At 40.4% G+C, this 26,014-nt stretch overlaps 1 protein-coding gene across 1 annotated transcript in view; it reads right to left on the bottom strand.

Moving 5' to 3' along the window:
- Positions 1-749: 749 nt before the first annotated feature.
- Positions 750-26,014, bottom strand: part of WDR63 (WD repeat domain 63) — a 94,292-nt gene continuing 69,027 nt past the window's right edge. Inside the window, exons 15-22 of the mRNA XM_029226986.1 lie at positions 25,224-25,311; positions 19,529-19,659; positions 14,189-14,252; positions 9,707-9,837; positions 7,815-8,019; positions 6,084-6,175; positions 4,699-4,815; positions 750-966 (exon numbers count right to left, since the gene is read on the bottom strand). Coding sequence (XP_029082819.1) covers positions 823-966; positions 4,699-4,815; positions 6,084-6,175; positions 7,815-8,019; positions 9,707-9,837; positions 14,189-14,252; positions 19,529-19,659; positions 25,224-25,311 — 972 coding nt within the window. The 3' untranslated portion in view covers positions 750-822. The remainder of the gene's footprint in view (positions 967-4,698; positions 4,816-6,083; positions 6,176-7,814; positions 8,020-9,706; positions 9,838-14,188; positions 14,253-19,528; positions 19,660-25,223; positions 25,312-26,014) is intronic.

A 26,014-nucleotide genomic window follows, 5' to 3' on the forward strand; every position in this document is an offset into this window, starting at 1 on the left:
TGTTACTGAGGTACATCAGGCTCTTTCACAACTCAGTTTCATACGCTCTTTCCTTTTTGTGTCCACACTGGTTAAACCTTCAGTACAATATTGACTAGAAGACACGACAGTGGGCACCATCTCGTTCCACACTTCTGAGGAAAACTTCCAGCTTTTCACCATTAAGTATAACGTTTGTTGTAGGATTGTTTTAGCTACCCTGCATCCGATTAAGGTAGTTTCCTTCTTTTTGTAATTGCAAAGAGTTTATTATCATGAGTGGATGTTGACTTTTAAGGAATGTTTTTCTGCATTTTTTTGGTATCATAAATTCCCTCCTTTAATCAAACATCGATTTATTTTCTATGTGTTATCCATTTCTATGCGTATATTTCTGGATTCCATCTGCTAATATTTTGTTGAGCACATGGCCTGACGATCTGTGCAGTGGCCCAGTGGGAGCACTTTTTGGTGAGGTGACCAAAAGCAACCTGATAATTAGGAGCAAAGTTTGAGCTCCACTCCTGTCTGGGATTAGGGGCTCTGAATGGATGTCAGGTGAGGACTGAGGGTGAATGTCTGAAGCTCTGTATTATTACAGGAAAGTGAAAATTTCATTATCAATAGCTTTTATATTCAGTACAAAGTTTAGTACATATTCAGTCCAAAAACGGAAACAGATATTATTGTTTAATTCAAAAGTTTTAATAGCAGTGAAATAAAAGCTTGATATGCGTAAGTAAACCTTTTTCACATTTAGTTTTGCTAGTTCACCTTACATAAAAAATGATGAGTAAAGAAAAGCCCCACAAAGCCCTCAAAACACCCCTACAGAAAGCTTTTCTATATCATTTCCATGTTTGACATTGTCTCTTCCACTTTGATCAGACCAAGATTGATGAGGATGTTCTTTTCCAGTTCCAAATAACTCTCGTAGTCCATTTTCAATTTGGCTTCCAATTGTTCTTTTGACTTCTGATACGTTTCCTAGGGGGGGAAAAAGCAAGTCATTTGTATAAAACTCTGGCAGCTAGAGATACCAAAGGCTGGGAAAGGGCTATTTTTGAAAGTCTGGCCTGGCTGCTGTTCTCTGGAAGGGCTGTGAGGGGCAGAGGGCAGGGGGGCATCTCTTGCACAGTCAGGGAGAGAGGCTGCTGGCTCTGAAGGGGAGGGGTAGAGATGAGCGGGAGCGGTGTGTGCGGACTCCAGGCATCTCCTGGTGGTGGGGCTGACCCAGTCTGCTGATGGACTGGATGTGGGCTCTCGGGGGCAGGGGCAATCCAGGCTGGCCTACGAGCTCCTGCCACTGATGCAGGGAGGAGCACATTGAGAGGGGAGAGAATAACAATGAAGGGCATTTATTCAGCTAATTTACCCAACACCACTTGCTGAATAATCTGAGTCATCTGTTTCGTTCTTTGATCTGTCAGTGTTCACCTGAGTACTGCTCTGGTTTAATAATCGGGACATTTTAATTTATTGTAATATATGCTGGGGCAGTCATTACGATTTTTAAGATTTTGTTTTTTCTCATCTGTGTCTTCTTTCAGAGGAACTTTAGGGTCACTTCATCTTGGTGTATCATCCTGTGTTGCTTTTGTTTTCTCTCCTCTTGTCCTGTCCCGATCCTAATGTCTTCCTGTGCCTTCTGATGCCTTGTCACAAAGCCCTGTCTTTGTGGATTCCATCAAAGGGACCGGAACTGTATTTTATTCTAGTTTCTTTAGAGAATAATTTGCAAGAGGTATTTTCCTCTTTTGAATATTTACAATGACTGATGTTCTCTTCCCCTTCCTCTGCCATATTCTTTCCGTATGTTTGCTTTTTCCCCTCTCTTAATATCTCTGCTTTCTCAGATTCCTCACGTCTAATCATTATAACTCCTTCATAGCACGGTGAGGATTAAATGAATTATTAAATATGGCAGGTCCTCAGAATGGTACATGCACCCAGTAAGCACTTGTTAGCTACAATAACCAATTCACAAAAAGAGCACGACTTGATAAGGTGAGAGTAGAAAAGTGTTATTCTTCTAACCTTTGTCCTTTACAACATATGTGACAGATTCCATAGCACTTCCTATCATTTTTAGGTATTAGAAATAGTGTCGTTTTCAGGTATTTGAAGACTCAGGCCAGTCCAATATCCAAGTGAAGGCTGCCCCTTGTGGCCCCCACTGCAATGCCCCCCTGTGCACCTCCAGGCTCTTTCTGTAGATTGCCTCACCCCACTTAGAAAGTCCTTTGGGACACCTGATTTGAGCCTAGCTACTTTCAAGTTTCCACCTGGCCCCAGGAAAACTTACCACCCTCACTCTGCCATCAGTACAAGTTCATTGCCCCTGGTCCTCTCTCCACCCATCTGTCAGAGCAGTTTAATCCAATCTTTTGCCTGCAGACTTTCCAACCATAGGAGTCAGGTCCCTGTCCCTGAGTTTCCTAAATTCTCCCTGGACATTCTGCTCTGGTCCCTTGGTAACTCCTAGCTCTTGGATTTCTGTGGCTCAGGAAGCCTCCTGCCAGGTGTACGAGGCCAATGGTCCATCCTGGCCAGCAACCTATCTCTAGCAGTGCTTCTCTTGAAGGTCTCCTCCCAGAGTCTGGGTGGTGTTGCAGAAGTGGGAATGGGGAATACACAGCGCTCCAACACCTCTCTCCAAAAAAAATCCCCTTTTCCAACCTTCTTCCCCATAATTCTTGCCTCCCTTGTGTAGCCTGGAGTGTGGGTCATTGACTAGGGGTTGCAGAATTCTTTTGAATTCTTCCGTCTTCTCTGTCCCATAGAGATGACATAATGAATCATATGGAAACTGCTACTTTTCTCAGTTTCGGGTCTCCAGCTGAAATGCCAGTTAGGAAAATTTCCATTTTGTGTGCTGTTAGAGCTATAATTACTATTATTTTTCAATAAGTGAGCGGTATCCAGATTCAATGTTTGCAAAGAGATGGGTATATGATTTCCCTCACATGTGTGGGTTGAAGTGCACAGCCTAATCCCTGCCAGTTGGGGGGCGTTCATGAAAACCAGCCTTGCTGGACGGGTGTGTGATCGTCCCCTGCCTTCGGTAATGATATTAATAGTGGACACTTCCTATCTGCCAGTTACTGGCTAAGTGCTGTAAATATTTCAACTCATTTAATCCCCGCTGCAATCCTCTGAGGTTGTTAGTTTGTTCCCATTTCCCCTATTATCAGCAGTTGCTTATAAGGAGATGTTTCTGACTAACATTAGTTATTTTTCCTTGGTGACCCTTTTCATTTTCTAAATGTAGCAGAGGAGCCCTTTTAAATGTATTCACTTATCCACAGTCTAGTTCCAGAGAAAACTTGACAAGTGGTAGCTCTACTTTAAGGAGGGTACTATGTCAAATGGAAATGAAGTTACAAGAAAGTGGAAAAGTTTTGGAAACTCAAAAGCATCATACAATTCCAAGATATGATTATTATAATATTCAAGTGTTTTAAAAGTACTTCACATTGTAAATTATTTTTGGATTATCCACAATTCTATGTGGATAATTAGCTGTCACTATGTTATTGAAACACTCCTAGTAATCGATGATTGCTGGTGTAGGAAAGGGTGGCAGATTATCTCCCATGGCAGAATTTCACCCAGTGTTTGTGGTTGTGCAAAAGAACAGACCAAGACCAATTTTTTTTTTTGTAGCAAAAGAAAACAAAGAAAAGTTAATTAATTGGTGTTCTTTTATACCTTGTCACCACTAAACAATGTTTTTAAATGATGCTCCCTCTGTTTTTGTTCCACTAATTTATATATATCAATGTGATAACGTTAATCTATTTGCTAATGCAGTACATTAAAATATTTCCACATGCCTGTGCTTTTAATTGAGACCTAGGGTCTTACATGAGTAATTACATTGGAGGAGGCTATATATTTGGCTATAAGGAAACGACAGGCGGTGATGAAATTGTTGGTGACAAAAGGGCAAGGAAGGGAATGAGCAAGAGATAAGTGGAAATATGGACTGAGATGACCTCAAGTGAGAAAGACAGAAGAGCTGAATTCACAGAATATTTCAAGGCCCCAAATTCCAGGGGTCAAGGGAAGACCAACAGAGTGATGGAATTCACATCAAACAGAGGGGCTGAGGAAGAGGATGGGGGCTTCAGAGATTTAGGTTCCTTTCTGGTAAATTTTTTTTTTTTTTTTGCGCTACGCGGGCCTCTCACTGTTGTGGCCTCTCCCGTTGCGGAGCACAGGCCCCGTACGCGCAGGCTCAGCGGCCATGGCTCACGGGCCCAGCCGCTCAACGGCATGTAGGATCTTCCCGGACCAGGGCACGAACCCGAGTCCCCTGCATCAGCAGGCGGACTCTCAACCACTGCGCCACCAGGGAAGCCCTGCACTGTTTTAATGCATTATTCACTAGATGTTAAAATTCTATGAAATGAAAGCATTCGAATTTGAATCTTTGTATCTATAATTGGTATTTAGATACCACTGTATCTAAAGGCCTTTGAAATATAGAAAATTTCAGAAACTTAAATTGGGTAGAATCTCACTAGGTGTGTCCAACTGGTTGTTCTGACTCGTAGTAAGCTAGGAAATCAGAGAAATGCCCCCTTGACTCCCATCAGAATAAGAGAAGAATGTAAAAAGGCAAAATTTTTCTATTAAAATTGTGGAATAAGCCAAAGAAATATATTCTCACTGGCATTAGAGGAAAGCAATTTTTGTTTCTGAAATTTAACTTACAACTTTTTTCTTCTCCATTTCCATTTCTTTCTTTTCTTCTTCCCGAATTTTTTTGCGCTGTTCTACATATTCCAGATGCTTGACTTCTCTTTCAAAGTAGTGGCTTATACTCGATACCTGTTAGAAACACAGGCCCATGAGAGGGGGACCCACATGGAAGCCCCCATGTTCTTCATGAGGCTCTGAAGAATTTCTGCTGCTTGTAAGTTATTAGCTAGATTACCTGCTGCTTGTAAGTTATTAGCTAGATTACCTGCTTTGGGATAATGCCCACAGGCCCACTATCAGAGGAACTAGCTAATTTGGGGGCTACTGGGCTAAGGTTTAGGGGCCTGCAAATTGAGGGATGGCAGGAAAGGAGTGGGACTGGAAGGAGAGAGCTGCAAAAAAATTGCAATTTTGTAGGAGAAATATTCAGGGATTGCTCCCACCCCCCTTCTTTCCTTCTCACTTTTAAGACTAAGTAAAGTTTCACATCATCAAACAAACTTGGAAAACCCAGATGAGGATGTCAATGGAAACCGTAAAGGGACTGGAAGCACAGTTGAGTTCCTGGTCCCCTGGAGAGTTTAGTGTGTGGACGTTAAGAAATGAAGCAGGGAAGTCAGCAGAGACCTTGGGCAAGGCCACCAAGGGAAGGAAAGTTTTTTGCCTACCACTAACTAGGGTGATGTTGTTGGGACTTGCAACAGATTGCAATCTATATGTTTAATGTTGGTTGTATACATATTTATGTATTTCTACATATTGATCTTCTTTTTATAACCTAATTATTAACACTGCTTGAAACCCTTGGGTGGGGTGCATGGAGTGGCAGAATATTGCCACTTCAGACCTGCTGCCTGCAGCACACCAAGTTGGGGAAGGACGGGTGGAGGCTGGCAATGGAGAGATGCATAAAAATGTCAGCTGGGCCCTCTGGGAAGGATATCACTGAAATAAGGGTCCCACGCTTAGGTTACAACGTGAAAATAACATCTTATGATTATGAATCCCCAAATGAATTCCTCTCTGAATCTGGGCTTCATTTACTTGGCCTTTCTTTTGCTGCATGCTTGTTTTTTTTTTTCCCTAGCTTTAAACCATTTATCTCATAAAACAGAAATACATCCCCTTTTTAAAAAATTTTATTTTATATTGGAGCATAGTTGATTAACAATGTTGTGTTAGTTTCAGGGGTACAGCAAAGTGATTCAGTTATACATATACTTCTATCTATTTTTTTTCAAATTATTTCCCCATTTAGGTTAACATCCCCTTATTTTTGACTGCATGATTCTTTTGTTCTCTTAAAGAGTAAAAATGCTGTCATTTCTGAACATACTTCTAAAACATGCCTCAGCAGTATCTGATCACGTAAATCCTCAAAGCCAAAAGTTACTAACCTCATTGGTGGAAGGGTGACTTAGTGTCCAAGGAATTTCCAATATATGCAATGTTCCATAATAATCAGCTATGGCTATAAATTGCTGCTTAGCTGAAAGATTAAAAAAATGTGGGAGAAAAACAACTCTGCAATCAGAAAGCCACTTTAGAGGTTAAACATGTGCTGTGTTTTTGTTTTGTGATTTCCCAAAGGACCTGTTGTGGTTACAATGATCTTGGCTGAGACCCTGAGTCTTTGTCAGCCACCCTGCTCACCCCCAATCATGTTTTCTCAGCCTCTATATAAGGAGTGTGGCTCCTAGCTGAGATTGACCCTCTCTGACTGGATCCACTGGGCAGATTTGAAAAGAAAGCAGGGACAATACATGGAAGATTTTCAAAAAAAAAATCATCATGCCAATTTTCACCAAAGACATAGTAAGGGCTAAAGGATGCCGTTATCCAGATGAATTTCAAAGACACAGCCAGAACCAGTTTTCTTATTATAAAAACAAATTGCTTCCTTTGATCATTTAAAATGGATATAAAACACGAATGTGTTTGAAAATTTTAATTTTCTCTCTCATCAACTTTTTTCTTCTCATTTTCAGCAGGTCTGGTTCAAATTGCTAAATCCTAGACTTGTAATCCCTGGAGGTATACAAAAGCAATGTTTTGTAGCAAAGATGGGAAAACACACTTTGGTGACACATACGGCCGAGTAGTATTAGTCAGACTCTGACACTCTTAGAGATTCTGAAGACTGTGTTTCTAAATGTAATGTTTCTTCTGAGAAAGAAATGAATAGAAAGACAATTTTATGCCTGCACATCTTTGGAAACAAAGGGAAAGTTCTTTGAAATGGAGCAAATATACACTGAATTTGGGTAGAAAGTATTACTTGGGTGAGACAGAGAAATTGGGACAAAGGATATAAATTACTTTTCCATCGACACATTCTTAAATTTCTGCTTGCTCTGTTATACATTATTTTTTTCCTCTTAATGAGTTTAAAAGTTGTAGTTTAAAGAGATATATGACCCCGCAGAGTCATTTGATCTCAAGAAGGAAACTGCTTGATATTGTCCAGTGGAGGGCCATAAAGTGACAAAATATTGAAAATTTGTGACATAATGAAAAATTAAAAGTACAGAACTTATTCTATTTGGAAAAGAAGCAGCAAAAAGTAGCAAAGATTTAGGGTTCACCCTGTGATTTAGGGACCCGGAGAGGGTGAGAAGGATGCTTTTTTTTTTTTTTTGCGGTACACGGGCCTCTCATTGTTGTGGCCTCTCCCGTTGTGGGGCACAGGCCCCGGACGCGCAGGCTCAATGGCCATGGCTCATGCGCCCAGCCGCTCCGTGGCATGTGGGATCTTCCCAGACCGGGGCACGAACCCGTGTCCCCTGCATCGGCAGGCGGACTCTCAACCACTGTGCCACCAGGGAAGCCTGAGAAGGATGCTTTTTATTGTGTGGTTTAAAATCAGCCTCTGCTTGACATACTAAAATGTGTCTCAGAAATAACTGTTGATGAAGAAAATAGTGAGAGAAACTCAGGTTGTATCCAGAATTTGAAAAGGGAAAGGAAGGGGAATGATGGGAAGGAAAGAGAAAGGAAGGGGAAGAGATGGAATGGGAAGAAAAATCTTGAGAAGAAACATCAGAGGCTTTCCAGTTGAATGTCAAAATGTTCCTAAGCTAGCCCCAAAAGGCAAAATGACTTAGCTCATTCAATCAGAATTAACATACCAGAAAATGTCCAGGGTTTGATGTATGTGATCATAGTTATACAGATGTTTTGTGACTGGGCTGGTTCGTGGGTTTTCTCCAGAAGGTCCCAGATATCGATGTATCCATCTTCTCGGCCAATGTAAAAGACTCCAGGCCTTGTCAGGGACCAGTGCCCTGAGGTGTACCTTTTTGGTGCACAGGATGACTGAAGGAGGGGTCCAGTCTAAAAATAAATTAAAAAAAAAAAACAAATTAAAAGCTTTTGTTGTTATCTGAGAGGTATTCACAATGATTTTTTAAAAGTAAAACTCAGATGGCTATGATTATATAAAAGATCAAACCTTCCAATCGAGCTATTTATGGTTCTAATAATCCAACTGCTGCTAAATCCCATTGCTCTTTCTATGGAGATTGATGGACACTGGATAAGTAAAGATTATAAGCAAATTTTGCCTATATCTTTATTTTCCTGTCAGGTGCCTGCTCACCATGGAAATAGCTCTGGTGGGCAGGAAAAGGGAATGAAAAGTCAATTCTATCTGTGAGCTGCATCCAATGGCTTATTAATATTATTTGGGAGAGATTCTGGACCACCAAAGCAACATAAGATCATCTTATCTTTTCTCTATTTTGGGGTAATTTGCCTTCTTTGGGAGGTTTTCATAGAGACTGAAGATCAGAATGTACTCTCTTCCTACCGTCATGCTCCGCCTGGGCTCATTCACCTACTTGCATCTGCGGGACTAAACTAAGTCATGGAGCTGCTTTCCACCTTCCCATACATGTAAACAAAACCTTCCTACAGGGAACAAAGAAGGTCACCAATTCACGGACTCCTTAGAGGCAACAGGCCAAACCTGTTCTTGCTCGGCTCCTTCAGTTTTGGTGGATAACCAGGTTCCTGACCCCTGCATGGTCTTTGGACAATCTTGCCTACATTTCTTTTGTCTTTCTCTTTAACTGCAAAACTAATGTTTGCTTGTTGTAAAAAAAAAAAAAAAAAAAGAGCATACAAAAGTACATCGTTATAAAGTAGAAGTCCTTTTGCGGATGGACACTTAAGGAGTTTTCAACTTTTTTCAATGACAAACTTGTACATATATTACACACATTACTTTTTTGAGTATTCCTGTAAGTTAGAGTCCCAGAAATAAAAGGAAAAAAAAGTGTTAGGTCAAAGAATACATATATTACAGCTCTGAAATATACACACACACACATATATATATGTATATATATATATATATATACACATACTTTTTTACAGATTTTGATAATTTTCTTAAGTAGCTCATGAGAGGGACATATCCTACTGATTTTCCCATGCCCTTGCTTCACTAGATTTTACCAGTCTTTCTAGTTTTTGGCAGTTTAGCTTCTGTCTGCCTGGACCCAGGCCCTGTCCTAATCAGGACCACTGGATTCTTGGCACTGCCTCACCTTGACCCATGCACGTCTCTGCCTGCCTGGTGAGGGACCCCTTAGCTTTCCTAGTCCCACTTTCTGAGCCTCCTGACAAATTGCCCAGTGCAAGAGCAGTGACAGACCCATTGCTTCTCCTTCAACTTTGTGCCATAATCAGCATTCCATCTTGTATTTTAAGCAGAGGGAAAAACATAAATCAGGGGAACTGCCCATGATATACACAGTATTTTGAAGAAAAGACTGTTTGGTTTCAGAGAACAAAAGACTTGTAAATGTTTCCTTCCCTCAGGAAAGAAAAGCAAATGGTTGTGTTTTCCAAAGGCTTGCAGTGGTTCTGCTGACAGGCTGGGGCCCAGGCCATCTGTTCCAATTTCTCTAAAAAATGTCCCAAAGGCATTGCTATGTCAGAACAGTCTGTTTTTCCTATTGTTTTTCTCAATAACAAAGGACCACACACCCACTCTTCCATTTTGCAGGCAACTTACCATAATACCTTCTTTCCAGATGGCCACGTTCCAACCCCCAACAGTGAGGATAATGTCCTTGTAAAAAGGTGATCTCTGAACAGTGTGGACACCTCCATCATGGACTGTGTAGAGGCTCAAGGGCTTCTTTGCTGTTGGAGTGGAAAAGGCCATTTCACCTTTTATAACACTTTACATTCCTGCAATGAAGAACGGGCAGACTTCCAATGGACAGATAGGTCCCGATTAATGAGGTCCAAGAGTGGAGAACCAGAGGTCAGTTGTGGTGAATGGAACTGTCAAAGGACAGCTCCTCCTCTTTTTTAAGGAAAGTCCAGGGAAATTCCCATCAAGGCTACTTTTCAGGCTCAAAGGAACACTTCCTGTTCTTATTCATTCACTCATTTATTAGTCTATCAGTTAGTCAATAGTATATATTGTTAGTCAATAAATAATTGTGGATTGTTTGTATGTACCAGGTACTGTAGATGGATGGGTAAACAATGGTTAATAAACAAACATGATCTGTCCTCTTGGACCTTACAGTCCAGTGGAAAGACAGATACTCAACAAACAAATCCCAAGGTATATAATAAAAAAAAATGTGAAAAGTATTATGAAGTAAAAAATATCACAAGAAAGAATAACAAGGGACATTCGTAATTTAGGCTGAATGGTCAGAACAGGCTTCTCTGAAGATGAGTCATTTAGGCTTGAGTTCGTCACGGGAAGATTTTAGTGTGGAGTAGCATTCCAGACGGAAGGAAGAATACACACCAAAGTCCTGAGAAGTGTTTAGTGCATTTATTATTTTGAGGAAGGCAATAGGACTGGAGTCTGATAATCCCAGGGTGAGACATAGGAAACAAATGGAGACCAGGAGAGTCCAGACCTTGCAAATCTTTGCTAGGAAAAACATTTAGATTACATTCTAAGTGTAATTTTTTTAATGAGCCCTTTAGGCCTAGAAGACTATCTGATTGACATATGAAAGGATTCTCTGGTTGCTGTGGCGAGAATGGAGCAGAGGCAGGTAAAAGCAAAGAGGGGACACCATGGGAGGTTGTTGCTGTAGTTCTAGCGAGAGAGGATGGTGACTTGGATGAAGGTGCATGAAGGAGTGGATAATCAAGAAACACTTGCAAGCTAGAGTTGACAGGGGGGGTGAGAGATGAGTGCTGAGAATGGCAGCCAGATTTCTGGTAAGAGCAACAGGCTCTCTGTACTTTCCATTTATTGCAACTGGGAAGATTAGAGGACAAGCAGATTTGGATATTAAGATGAAGGCTTCCCCGCTGCCTCTGCCCCAGGCACCGGGGTCCTTCTGCTCCCCTGGTCTGCCTACTCAGCCACGGCTTGGGTTTCCTCTCCCCGGTCCTGGCTTTGGAGCTGGCTGCTCCTTATTCCTTGCTGCCCATACCCACAAGCCCCAGGGATGGCCATAAAAATATGTGCCTGTCCAGGCCAAACCACAATGTGTGGCTATTTTATACTAAAACCACGAATTTACTCTGAAACTTATATTAACAGCTATGTGAAGGTTGGAACTTTTTTTCTCAGAACAACAATGTAACATTAAGCAGAAACAAAGCTACCATAATCTTGTAAAAAGCTGATACAGTGTCAAAGAGATACTTGTCCACCCATGTTCATAGCAGCATTATTTGCAATACCGAAAAGACAGAAGCAACCCAAGTGTCCATCAATGGACGAATGGATAAACAAAATGTGGTATATCGATACAGTGGAATCTTATCCATCCTTCAAAAGGAAGGGAATTCTGACATACGCTACAACAGGAATGAAAATTGAGTATATCATTTTAAGGGAAATAAGCCAGTTACAAAAAGGCAAATACTGGGACTTCCCCGGCAGTCCAGTGGTTAAGACTCTACCTGCCAATGCAGGAGGCACGGGTTTGATCCCTGGTTGGGGAACTAAGATCCCACATGCCGTGTGGTGTGGCCAAAAACTTAAGAAAAAAGGCAAATACTGTATGACTCCACTTACATGAGGTACTTACAACAGGTACATTCACAGAGATAGAAAGTAGACTGGTGGTGGCCAGGAGCTGAGGGGAAAGAGGAGTGGGGAGCTAGTGTTTAACAGGTACAGAGTCTCGAAAAGAGTTCTGGAGATTGGTTGCACAACAATGTGAATGTACTTAACTCCCCTGAACTGTACTTAAAAATGGTTAAGATGTTAAATTTCTTGTTTATGTATATCTTTATATCAATGTGAAAACTATTTGAAAAAAGTGAATACAGTAAAAATAAATAAGTTTAAACATAGCTCTTCTAGGTTAAAAAAGACCAATTTTCTTCTAACCAGAGCTCCATCTTGAAGACAGCACAGAAGCCTTATTTCTAAGGGCCCCTTGAAGTGATCTGGAGGATTTCTGGGAAGGCAGGAGACCCCTGGAAGCTAGCAGCTTTCTTCTTGCTGTTGCTTGTGTCCCTCAGATCCTGGTTTTGTCCTTGGTGAGCCGGGCTTTCCTACACCACCTCACTCTGGCGAGCAGGGCTATCCAGGAGTCTAGAAGCCCTCTGCAAAATGTAATGACCACCAGTGATAGGAATATAGATAGCCATCAAGATTTGTACTTTTAACATGTTAGAGGTTCTCAGCCCATATAACTTTTTCTTCCTTTTGTCCTTTGGAAGTCCTTAGAGCCATTCAGCAGTAAATGGAGCTGTCCTTAAGTTATTAAATGAAATTCCAGAGCCCCCAGCCAGGTTATTATAAGAAACTTACAATAAACAAAACAGTAGTTTTCCAGAGTCATTATCTAATGAAGGATTTAGTATACTGATATGGTTAAGAGCACAGACCGTCTGGGTTCAAATCCAGTGTTGCTGTGAGGATTAACCCATGGAGAGTATTGAGTGCCTAACACATGACGTGTGCCAATTTGTGAGTTGAGTACATGAGATGATTATGTTAACCGTCATCGTCATCAAATACATCAGCCTGTATTTCTTGGCTTGTCACTTAGATCATCTGTTTGATTTGGACTTCTCCATCACACACAGCTCAGTCAGGGTAATCTGTCTTTCAGAAGTTTCTTCTTAGAAAAGGAAATTCTCCTTTCTGCCTTGTTGTATATTTGAGATAAGAACATGGGGCTCCCAGCAGATCAAGAAAAAATGGCCCCCAGTATTTGCCTCATCTTTACCCAGGAAACCTCCATGGTGTTTATGAAAGACATCAGGCTGGTAGCTTCCAAGGAAAACACTGCCAGTTCACAGAATGTTAAGTAGGGCATGCAATTTACAGTTCAGCATGTCTACACATTGACTTTCCCTGAACTTCAACCATTATCCAATGGAAGTAACAGTGTCATTTGGCTTTCCATGTTACAAAATACTTGACTGGTAATTTTAAACTATTAAGATGACTTAAAAATAGCCTTTAAGTAGGTGGTTAGAGCTATTTCTCGTTTTTTTGGAATGAATTACATGTCAAGAAATTAACAGCAACTTCTCTTTTTCTTTCCCACTCACATCCCACTGGTCACAAAGTCCTGGCGTGATGACTCGTATGTCTCTCTCTCCCTCTTGTACTTCCTCTGCTGGACATCCTTGTCACCCTGCCTATACATCAGTCCTCTCCATCTCTCATCTAGGCTATTGCAACTGGCCATCCTACTTCCCACCAATTAATTAATCCCTGCTCTCCTGACAGAGTGATTTTCTGATTATACTGGTGGTACTAGGATAAGGTCCACAGGTTAGTAAAGCACTCAAGGCTCTTTGCCATCTGGACTCAAATGTCCTTCCTGGCACCTCTCCTGCTGCTGTTGCCCTCTCTGTTACCATGCTTTGGCCAGAAGATCTCCCTGTTTACTAATTGTGCACTGCTCTTCTGAGCTTCCATGTTTTTGCACTTGTTCGTCTTTCTACCTGGAATGCCTTTCTCCAGCTGGAAACTTGCAAACCACCCACCTGGGCGTGTCCCTCACACCTCTGTTCATCTGCCCAGAGTCTGGGCCCCGGGAGCAGGGGAACACGTGGGCACGACCAGTCCCAGCCCCAAAGGAGGGCCCTAGAGTTAACTTCTCCCATACAGGGCTGAGGTCTGCAAGATCATGGTAAATTTAGCTTATAATTTCATGCTGACTCAGAATTTCCACATAGCTGAGTTACTGGGTTGTTGAATTATTGAAACAGCATGGTTATTTTAAAACTGAATTGTCCAAGGGTCTCCGTAATTTAAGTATCAATACATCAGTGCTCCTCAAATTTCAGTGTGAAAACAAATCTCCTGGAGAATTTTATTAAAATCTGTATTCAGATTCAGCAGGCCTGGGGTAGGATCCAAGATTTTGTTTTTCTAACAAGCTCCCAGGTGACAACTGTGCTGCTTGTCCGAAGCCCTCACTTTGAGTAACAAGTGTAGAGTCAGAACCTCAGGTGCCCTCTCTCGCATTAGCAAGGACAGGGTTACTCGTACTTCGTAAAAAAGAAATAAATTATTAATAACAGAGCAATCACCAAAACTTACTCATAAATCGGCCAGTTTCAGGGTCTCTTTCCATTTTCCAATCTGTGTATATCACTTCACCTTCCTAAAAATATTACAGGTTCCTGATGAGACAACTTAAAAGACAAAAGTCCTCTTATTCATGTGCTAAGACTGACCACGACCCAAACAAACACAAAGTAACAAGTCAATTTAATCAAACAATAATTTGGTGCAGTGTGGAGAGGGAAGGCTCAAAATGATTACTTGATTTTATATTAAACAAAAAAATGAATTTGTTGAGTTTTTATCTACACACATCGATGGGGAGAACACAGGCAATTACGAAGCTATTCTAGGTACACAAGTTCCAACTGCTGGGTTCCCAAAGTCGTTGTTAACAAAAATTTGTCCCAATAGACTGAAAGCTCCAGAAGGGGAGGGATCTAGTCTGCCTTATTCAGTGATTTGTTCTCAGCATGTTACAAAGTCAGTACTTAATAAATATTCATGGAATAAGAGAGAAAGAGGGAATATGTATGGTACTCATCATCTTTGAAAGTTGAGAAGAGGAAACATCGAGTTCTAGCCAAATGACATAACAAGTAATATGTATTCCAGTTCTACTTATGGCCATTTTAAGGAGAAGAGAAAGAAGAGGGACCTGGTGTAAACAAGAGGCAGAAATTGCCACACAAAGGGGAAAGACAGACAGAACCAGTGAATGAAGAGGTGGGAGAGGTTCAGAGAAAAAATTTAGTCCCAGGCCACCATCTTATAAATGTAAAACCCACATGCAATCTCCTAATCCCAATGTTTTTTTTCATTAAATAATAAGAGGAAAACACAGAGAAGGGTATATATTAAGATGAGTTAAGAGGACTCAGAGGAAGGGGTGGATTGGGATACATAGGTGAGAGAGAGGAGATGGGAAAACATTTGGTTTATGCAAAGTGAAGGACAATCTCATGGGACCAGGGCCACTCATTCATTCACTCATCTGTGCTTTCATTCATCCATGTCAACTCATTTAACAAACAATGACTGTGTGTGGCACTGGAAATTCAGAGTCTGAAGACAAGCCCTCCCTCCCCTCTTGGTACACAGTCTAAGGGAGCAGACAGCCTGGGATGCGTCTACTGTACACCTCTAGCCCATCGCCTGTGGCACATCACCCTTGGAGTTACCATTTCCTGAGCACTCAGTGCTGCTGGAGTTGTTAGGAGCTTTATGTACATGACCCCAGCCCTCACCAAAGTCCTGTAAGAGAGTTAATATCTCCTGGCTTTCACAGCTGGTATGTGGAACTCAGAAACTGAACCGAGTCACGGGAATAATTTGCACCAGGTTAATAAATATGTGTTGAGTGGTGATTACATCACCAGCCACTTGGCTAGAAACCTTAACATCCCTCTCCATCTGGTTACCTAGTTCCGACAATTTCACTGCCCCCATGCCTGTGTGACATTCTCGGCCTCACTGCTCAGGCCCTCTTCACCACTGGGTGGGCCCACCTGAGATCACTGTCTACCAGGCCTCTCTGCCTACAGGGCTCCACTTCCTCCAGCTTCAGCCCTGAGCCAGCCAACCTAGATCCCAGAGAGGCATCCCTTAAACTCTCTATCCAAAGTACAAGGATCAGTCAGCCACGTCAGGGGTTGGCAGGAGAGCGTCCCACTGGATGGGCAGCCCCGCGAGGGCAGGGAATTTTGGATGTCTGTCCTCTGCTATATTCCCTGGGCCAAGAACAGTGCTTGGTATATATTAAATGTTCAGCAAATATCTGCTGAATAATGAATGATATTCACTCCAAGGACTTGAAAGGCAGGAAAGAGTTTGGTAAGAAGAATGAGAGAAAAAATCAGAGCAGACAGAGAGAGTGAGTAGACTGGTGCAGATGGGGGTGGAGAGAGAGAAAGGGGCCAAATGATGCAGAATCTTACATCATTTGGTGTAAGGAGTTTGGATTTTTCATGTGTCACTAAGTAGTCACTAAAGAGGAGTTTAAGCAGAGGGTGTCATGCTTTAATTTCTGCTTTAAGATTTTGTGGTTATTTCTCTTTCTAAAGCTATCATTCTTGGCTTGCAAAACTTTGGTGTGCACAGAGACAAATATTATATGAATCCACTTACATGAGGTACCTAGAACAGTGAAATTCATTGAGACAGAAAGTAGAATGGTGGTGCCAGGAGTGGGAGGCAGTAGGGAATGGGGAGTTACTGCTTTAATTGCTACAGAAGTTTAATTTGGGAAAATGAAATAGTTCTCAAGATGGATGGTGGTGATAGCTACTCAACGATATGAATGTACTTAATACCATTGAACTGTACACTTAAAAATGGTTAAGGGGGACCTTCAAGATGGCGGAGGAGTAAAACGTGGAGATCACCTTCCTCCCCACAAATACATCAAAAATACTTCTACATGGGGAACAACTCCTACAGAACACCTACTGAACGCTGGCAGAAGACCTCAGACTACCCAAAATGGTCTTGGTGCTCCAGCCGGGTGTCAAGCCTGAGCCTCTGAGGTGGAAGAGCTGAATTTAGGACACTGGACCACCAGAGACCTCCTGGCCCCACATAATATCAAATGGTGAAAGCTCCCCCAGAGATCTCCATCTCAATGTGAAGACCCAGCTCCACTCAATGACCAACAAGCTCCAGTGCTGGAAATCCTATGCCAAACAACTAGCAAGACAGGAACAGAACCCCACCCATTAGCAGAGAGGCTGCCTAAAATCATACTAAGTTCACAGATACCCCAAAACACACCACCAGACTGCCCACCAGAAAGACAAGATCCAGCCTCACCCACGAGAATACAGGCATCACTCCCCTCCACCAGGAAGCTTACACAACCCACTGAAGCAACCTTACGCACTGGGGTCAGACACCAAAAACAATGGGAAATATGTACCTGCAGCCTGTGAAAAGGAGACACCAAACACAGTCAGCTAAGCAAAATGAGAAGGCAGAAAAATACACAGCAGATGAAGGGGCAAGGTAAAAACCCACCAGACAAAACAAATGAAGAGGAAATAGGCAGTATACCTGAAAAAGAATTCAGAAATGATAGTAAAGATGATCCAGAATCTTGGAAATAGAATGGAGAAAATACAAGAATTGTTTAACAAGGACCTAGAAGAACTAAAGAGCAAACAAACAACCATAAACAACACAATAAAAGAAATTAAAAATTCTCTAGAAGGAATCAATAGCAGAATAACTGAGGCAGAACACAAAAGACCCTGAATAGCCAAAGCAATCTTGAGAAAGAAAAACGGATCTGGAGGAATCAGGCTCCTTGATTTCAGACTATACTACAGAGCTACAGTAATCAGGACAGTATGGTACTAGCACAAAAACAGATATATAGGTCAATGGAACAGGATAGAAAACCCAGAGATAAAACCACGTACATATGGTCACGTTATCTTTGATAAAGGAGGCAAGAATATACAATGGAGAAAAGCCAGCATCTTCAATAAGTGGTGCTGGGAAAACTGGACAGCTATATGTAAAAGAATGAAATTAGAACACTCCCTAACACCATACACAAAAATAAACTCAAAATGGATTAAAGACCTAAATGTAAGGCCAGACACTATAAAACTCTTAGAGGAAAACATAGGCAGAACACTCTATGACATAAATCACAGCAAGATCCTTTTAGACCCACCTCCTAGAGAAATGGAAATAAAAACAAAAATAAACAAATTGGACCTAATGAAACTTAAAAACTTTTGCAGAGCAAAGGAAACCATAAAAAAGACAAAAAGACAACTCTCCGAATGGGAGAAAATATTTGCAAACGAAGCAACTGACAAAGGACTAATCTCTAAAATATACAAGCAGCTCATGCAGCTCAATATCGAATAAACAAACAACCCAATCCAAAAATGGGCAGAAGACCTAAATAGACATTTCTACAAAGATATACAGATTGCCAACAAACAGGTGAAAGGATGCTCAACATCACTGATCATTAGAGAAATGCAAATCAAAACTGCAATAAGGTATCACCTCACACCGGTCAGAATGGCCATCATCAAAAAATCTAGAAACAATAAACGCCGGAGAGGGTGTGGAGGAAAGGGAACCCTCTTGCACTGTTGGTGGGAATGTAAATTGATACAACCACTATGGAGAACAGTATGGAGGTTCCTTAAAAAACTAAAAATAGAATTACCATACGACCCAGCAATCCCACTACTGGGCATATACCCTGAGAAAACCGTAATTCAAAAAGAGACACATACCACAATATCCACTGAAGCTCTATTTGCAATAGCCAGGACATGGAAGCAACTAAGTGTCCATCAACAGATGAATGGATAAAGAAGATGTGGCACATATATACAATGGAATATTACTCAGCCATAAAAAGAAATGAAATTGAGTTATTTTTAGTGAGGTGGATGGACCTAGAGACTGTCATACAGTGAAGTAAGTAAGAGAAAAACAAATACCGTACGGTAACACATATATATGCAATCTCAAAAAAAATAAAAAGGTTCTGAAGAACCTAGGGGTAGGACAGGAATAAAGATGCAGACGTAGAGAAAGGAGTTGCGGACACGGGGAGGGGGAAGCGTAAGCTGTGACAAAGTGAGAGAGTGGCATGGACAAACATACACTACCAAATGTAAACTAGATAGCTAGTGGGAAGCAGCCGCATAGCACAGGGAGAATAGCTTGGTGCTTTGTGTCCACCTGAAAAGGTGGGATAGGGAGGGTAGGAGGGAGATGCAAGAGGGAGGGGATATATGTATACGTATAGCTGATTCACTTTGTTATACAGCAGCAACTAACACAACCATGTAAAGCAATTATACTCCAATAAAGATGTTTAAAAAAATAAGAAAGAAAACTTATGGATTATGCAGCCAAAAAAAAGGTTAAGATGGTAGATTTCATGTTTATGCATATTTTGTCATTATTGTTATTATGTTCAGTTGTTATTTATCTTTTGAATTGAGTGAGTTTTTCACTCTCTTTCCTACTAGATTGTTCTGGCCTAACAAAGCAATATATTTTCTTAGTAAATCTCTAACACTTCACATGGTTTCTTCCATACGGTATAGGTGTTTGATAAATATTTGCAGGCTGATCAAAAAATTATTAGTAAAAAGAGTCATACCTAATTTTATAGACTTTTCCACTTTTGTTCAGGAACATCTCAAATATGAAGGTATGAGGCACTGAGGTTAAAACTTTTAAATGCAAGCAAGCGTATAAAAATATGAAAACAGTATAAGTATTGTAAGCCAAAGGATAGAAGACTACAAAAAATATTGTAAGTTCTCAAAAGACAAACATACTGTAGAGGTCATAATCACTTATTTCAATGTAATTTAGAAGCAGATAATTCCAACTCACCTCTGTTCCCACAAAGAACTTGGTGCAGAAGTCATCTATTGGCTTGAGATGATTGCCCAACCCAGCTTCCAGATTCTGGTATGGGTTCATTTCTCCTGCTTTCATTGCTTTGCTTTGGGCTAACATTTTGTCTTTTGGAGGTGTATGGATAGAAGAAACACATATTTACACTGAAAGATATTCTAAAATATAGTTAGTCTGTATTCTCTGTCCTTTGTGACACATATCCGCCCCATTTCCTCCCCAGTGTGGTGGGCGTAAGTCCAAGCGTTTTTAGATTTCTAATTTAGCAGTAGAATGCCTTTTTCAAACCAAAGTTTGTGTGGACTCCCCTGCCTGTAAAACTGATCAAAGCTGCACTGCTCTGGTTGAAGTGTTTCATGGGTGGGAAAGGGAAGATTCCTCTGCCCACTTTTCAGGGGCTCTAAAAGTTTCCATAACACAGTTTGAAAACCAATTCTACATCATTTACATCATTTCAGAATTATTTACAGTATATTGGACACAAAATACATCCTCTGGGTTAAATAACACCCTTGATTTTCTTAATAAGTCATTGGTATTTCTCTTGACTTGTTAACACCCTTGATATTCTCTAATGAGAAACTCATGTCATTTTTATTCAGTTGGCATCATATAGCAATTTTTCAAATAATTTAAGGTTAGTCTCTCAAGTACCCAAAATTTTTTAACTTCTAAAAAATAAATCCATCTAAAATGTGTTACTTGTTTGTTATAAACACAGCGTATGGAACACAATTTAATGTTTGCTGATTAGTTCAGGTTTATTATTTACGAACATCAATGATGGTCCTATATTACAGCTATCCATGCAAACAGTAAGAGCACAGTTAATCTGGGGTCTGAAACTCAAATGTTATCTGGAACTTCTTTCTTTTTAAAAGTATCTGGTGTCAGTCAGATACTTTTGTTATCTAAAATTAATAAATGTTATTTGTTGAGACCTGAAATTAATAAATGTTATTTGAAGCTTTGGAAAAGAGAGAAAAGCATGAATAAAATAACAAAAATCCTTCATTATCATATTTCCCAGAGGTAACCACTATTAAAATATTGGTATATTTTTCCCTCTATTACTTTTTGGTGAATATATATAGACTATTTTTTAAGTGAGTATTCTAGCTTTTTATCCTGATTTTCTATTCTCTTAAAGATATATCTGGGGCATTTTCCCAAATCATTTATTTGTTTTTAAATGTGATATTAAATTTCTGGGAAAGGTCATAAAGAAATATAAGCTCACAATACTTTACTCATCACACCTCCTTAATGCATTCTCTGGGTTGTATCAATCATGGGAAAATCAACTAACAAACATATACATGAAAACTAAGACAGGAGAAGAAAACTTCAGCTATACTAAAAATACACATTGCATTTCAAAAAACTTTTGAAAGTAATTCCAGACAAAAGTAAAAGATAATCATCATGATTTAGTAGGTACAGTCAACCAACACTTCCTTTGGGATCTACACGTTTTGAGCAGTCCCTTTCATATTGGGTAAGACATTAAAAACAAGTACCAAAGTAAGCCAAACATGGAAGCTTTAAATAGCTGTATTATGAAGTATCATCAACATTTTAAGAAATAACTAGGCACATTCAATCACATTGTTCTTACTAAAAGATATTATTCATAATACATTTAGCAAGAGCAAAAAGGCATTTCGTACCCATTTAATACATAAAATTAAAATCATTAAAATATTTATTTCAAATTCTTCACTCTCATTTTTGTCTGTTTTTCTCTTTTTAAAATCATGTGCATAAATATGTTAGTAGAGTAGAACATGTGTATAATTTGTAAATAAATACATGTTCACTGGGGATATGTGCTCAAAAACGTTTCCTGAGGGGGTTCAAGATAGAAAGATTTGGAACCCTCTGGCCTAACAAGGGGAGCCAAGAGCCTGATCCAGGGGTCACCACTGGTAATGAAAAGGAAAAGGCAAATGTTCAATGCATTGTAAACAAAGACTTAATTACCCTGTGTGAGAGACTGGGTATGGCGGCCTTGGGAGACAGGCAGGGATGACTCACGTTATGGGTTCTGTTCCAGACACACTGACGTTGTAGGATTAGGCTGGGTTCAATCCCAAGAGATGGTGAGAGGCGAGACTTAAGGATTCTCATCAGAGGTGAGAGAATACACTGTGTTACCAAAGGCAGAGTGCGTAAAAAGGAAAGCACACAGCTGAAGTTAGAGTTTGAGGTATATTCATGATGAGAGGGCAGTAAGGTGAAACGGAGGCAGGAAAGAGGAAAGAAACTGAAGGAGGATCAGGAAAATCACAAAAGCCAAGGTGTGAGCTCCAAGAAAAGGGGCTTAGTTGATAGAGTTTAATGTGATGGTCAAAGAGGATGAAGCCAGAGAGAAATGTTATCATCAACTGCATTTACTCAGACTTGACCGGAATAACTTGGATATTTATTCAATTCAATGTCATCCTCATGGGTCATGGATTTTCCATCACCAGGAATAGTAATAATAATAGCAGCTAACATTTACTGAGTGCTTACTACATGCCAGACACTAAACTGTGTGGGCTAAACCATTTCATTCAGTTCTCACAATAACTCCTGAGGTGGTAAAGCATTAATCCTCCTCCCTGGGTGAGTAAACTGAGCCTCAGAGAGATGCAGTGGCTTGCCCAAGGGCTCACGTATGTTAGCTAACATTTATTGTGAGTTGATGATGGGCTGTTCTTAGAGCTTTACATGTGTTAACTAATTTTATCTTCACAACACTCTAAGAGGTAGTTACATTTATTATTTACTCCCCTTGTCTTCATCTCTCCCTTTTCAAACAGGTGGGAAAAAAAAAGTAAGGCACAGAGAGATAAAGCCATTCGATCTGTTCAAATAATAAATTGTGGCTTTGTGATTTAAACCCAGACTCCAGAATCCAAATCCTAATGTATTCTGACACATTGCTTAGAAGAATATAATGGAGGTTTTGAAGATAATTCCCAAAGAGGCATTCCAGAACCATTTAGAGCAAAGGTTTGTATGGAAACACAAAAGACCCCGAATAGCCAAAGCAATCTTGAGAAAGAAAAATGGAGCTGGAGGAATCAGGCTCCTGGACAACAAAGCTACAGTAATCAAGACAGTATGGTACTGGCACAAAAACAGAAATACAGATCAGTGTTACAGGATCGAAAGCCCAGTGATAAAACCATGCACATATGGTCACCTTATTTTTGATAAAGGAAGCAAGAATATATAATGGAAAAAAGACAGCCTCTTCAATAAGTGGTGCTGGGAAAACTGGACAGCTACATGTAAAAGAATGAAATTAGAACACTCTCTAACACCATACACAAAAATAAACTCAAAATGGATTAAAGGCCTAAATGTAAAGCCAGACACTATAAAACTCTTAGAGGAAAACATAGGCAGAACACTCTATGACATAAATCACTGCAAGACGCTTTTTGGCCCACCTCCTAGAGAAATGGAAATAAAAACAAAAATAAACAAATGGGACCTAATGAAACTTAAAAGTTTTTGCACAGCAAAGGAAAACATAAACTAGACAAAAAGACAACCCTCAGAATGGGAGAAAATATTTGCAAATGAAGCAGCTGACAAAGGACTAATCTCCAAAATATACAAGCAGCTCATGCAGCTCAATATCGAATAAACAAACAACCCAATCCAAAAATGGGCAGAAGACCTAAATAGACAATTCTACAAAGATATACAGATTGCCAACAAACAGGTGAAAGGATGCTCAACATCACTGATCATTAGAGAAATGCAAATCAAAACTGCAATGAGGTATCACCTCACACCGGTCAGAATGGCCATCATCAAAAAATCTAGAAACAATAAACGCTGGAGAGGGTGTGGAGGAAAGGGAACCCTCTTGCACTGCTGGTGGGAATGTAAATTGATACAGCCACTATGGAGAACAGTATGGAGGTTCCTTAAAAAACTAAAAATAGAACTACCATACGACCCAGCAATCCCACTACTGGGCATATACCCTGAGAAAACCATAATTCAAAAAGAGACATGTACCACAATGTTCATTGAAGCTCTATTTGCAATAGCCAGGACATGGAAGCAACCTAAGTGTCCATCGACAGATGAATGGATAAAGAAGATGTGACACATATATACAATGGAATATTACTCAGCCATAAAAAGAAACGAAACTGGGTTATTTGTAGTGAGGTGGATGTACCTAGAGTCTGTCATACAGAGTGAAGTAAGTCAGAAAGAGAAAAGCAAATACCATGTGGTAACACATATATATGGAATTTAAAAAAAAAAAAAAGGCACTTCCCTGGTGGCGCAGTGGTTGGGAGTCCGCCTGCCAATGCAGGGGACACGGGTTCGTGCCCCGGTCCGGGAAGATCCCACATGCCGCGGAGTGGCTGGGCCCGTGAGCCATGGCCGCTGAGCCTGCGCGTCCGAAGCGTGCACTCGCAACGGGAGAGGCCACAACAGTGAGAGGCCCGTGTACCGCAAAAAACAACAACAACAAAAAACATATGGAATGTTTTAATATTGCTTTGAAAATGTCTATAAAAATTCAGTGATTCCATTTTTTTTAGCATGAGGTCTTGGGTTGTATCTATGAAGCACACAGCTTCAAAGTGAATTTTGCCCAAGCTGGGTATTAGTTGTATAATATGTTTTTCTTCGATGTCCTATTATTTAACTGAACATTGAACAATTTATAAATGTAAATCCTTTTGATAAGGCAAATGTTTGAAAAATACTTCAGTTGCTAGTGATTCTCGTACATTTTCATTATGCATTGCTCTCCAGGTGGGATATTAATCCACAACTTTATTCAAACAGTTTTGACAGCTCACATGCATACCCTTCAATTACTTCACAAAGGTGTATAGGTTGAGATATATTTAAAAGTCAAGGGGCTTCCCTGGTGGCGCAGTGGCTAAGAATCCACCTGCCAACGCAGGGGACAAGGGTTTGAGCCTTGGTCCGGGAAGATTCCCACATGCCGCGGAGCAGCTAAGCCCGTGTGCCACAACTACTGAGCCTGCGCTTTAGAGCCCGCGAGCCGCAACTACTGAAGCCTGTGCTCTTAGAGCCTGTGCTCCACAACAAGAGAAGCCATGGCAATGAGAAGCCTGCGCACTGCAATGAAGAGTAGCCCCTGCTCGTTGCAACTAGAGAAAGCCCGCATGCAGCAACGAAGACCCAACACAGCCAAAAAACAAAAAAAAAGTCAATTGTTCTTTCTTTCCTCAGTTTTCTCATGGTGTTGTATAAATATTAATTTTTCTGTTCTATTCTGATTGAGAATGGTAATTTGTTTCTGAGCACTTCATAACTTAGTTTGCTAGACTTGAGATGCATTCCATTCTGTAGAGTTATTCTTGACCACATACATATTCATTAAGTGAGCTTTGTTAAATTTTTTAGTGTAATGAATTTTCAAAAATATATGAATGTACTCAATAACTGTGAAATTGAATTGAATTGAGTTCTGTCAAGTCTTTTGTTGTGTATAGGCAGTTTTAGTGTGTTGGCTATAGCGATTACAGCCTTTGTAAAGTTCCATATTGGAGGGTTTGCTTTTCTGTATTTTTTTTTTTTTTAATTAGACTATCCTAGCAAGTATTCACCTTAGACGTAAGGAACTACTAACACCTGAACTTCATTAGATGCCTTTTTAATAAGAAAAAGCAGTTACCTTGTGCTTTGTAAAGAAGACTGCCTTCACTCAGGCTTAACTTGGTTGGGCAGTGGTCTAAAGTTGTTTCACCTTTAGACAGTCTTATCTTTTGAGAGAACATACAAGAAAGATTATTTCCATATATCCTTAAATTATCCATGGCTGGTTTATTCTTGCTTTTCCCTTCTGCCCCCAGATCTCTATGTCCCTACTTCCCTCTCCTTCTCCCTTCTCCCTCAGATTCTGATTGCTTTTCCCCAATAGCAGGCACCTAAACCACAGTTTCTAAAACCAGGCTACTGAGGGGAGCTTGTCTGGGGGCTCATTTCCAAATCCCAAAGTCTCATGTGTTGTTAAACTTCTGAAAATGTTTTGTCTTCTATTCCATAAAATCTCATTGTTGGTTTTAATATAAAATAATGGCCTATTCCCCTGTTCCCTAAATCTTTTAGTTAAACAAAGCTCCAAACAGTTGTGCAGGGACCTTGCATTCCCCTGGAGCCGTCAAGTCCCTTCAGGGACACACATGCCCCTGAGTTCCAGGATGGCCCTGAGTCTGCTCCAGAATGGGAAACTGTCACACTTTACATTTTCCCCTCATGTCTCCCTCCTCACTTTTCTCCAACAGGATGTTTGTCCACATGCTATACAATTATTCTCAGGTGAATTTTTGTTTGCTTGTTTCTTTTAAAAGTATCTACATCTCAGTAAATCCTACCCTAGAAAATTTCTAATCCTATTTAATTTCTAATCCTAGTTACTTCAGGAATATTCTCACCCCTCTGTGCTCTCTCTTCCACTGGGAGCAA

Source organism: Monodon monoceros, unplaced genomic scaffold (assembly GCF_005190385.1).
Source record: "Monodon monoceros isolate NGI ecotype Baffin Bay Population unplaced genomic scaffold, NGI_Narwhal_1 Super_Scaffold_18, whole genome shotgun sequence".
Lineage (NCBI taxonomy): Eukaryota > Metazoa > Chordata > Mammalia > Artiodactyla > Monodontidae > Monodon > Monodon monoceros.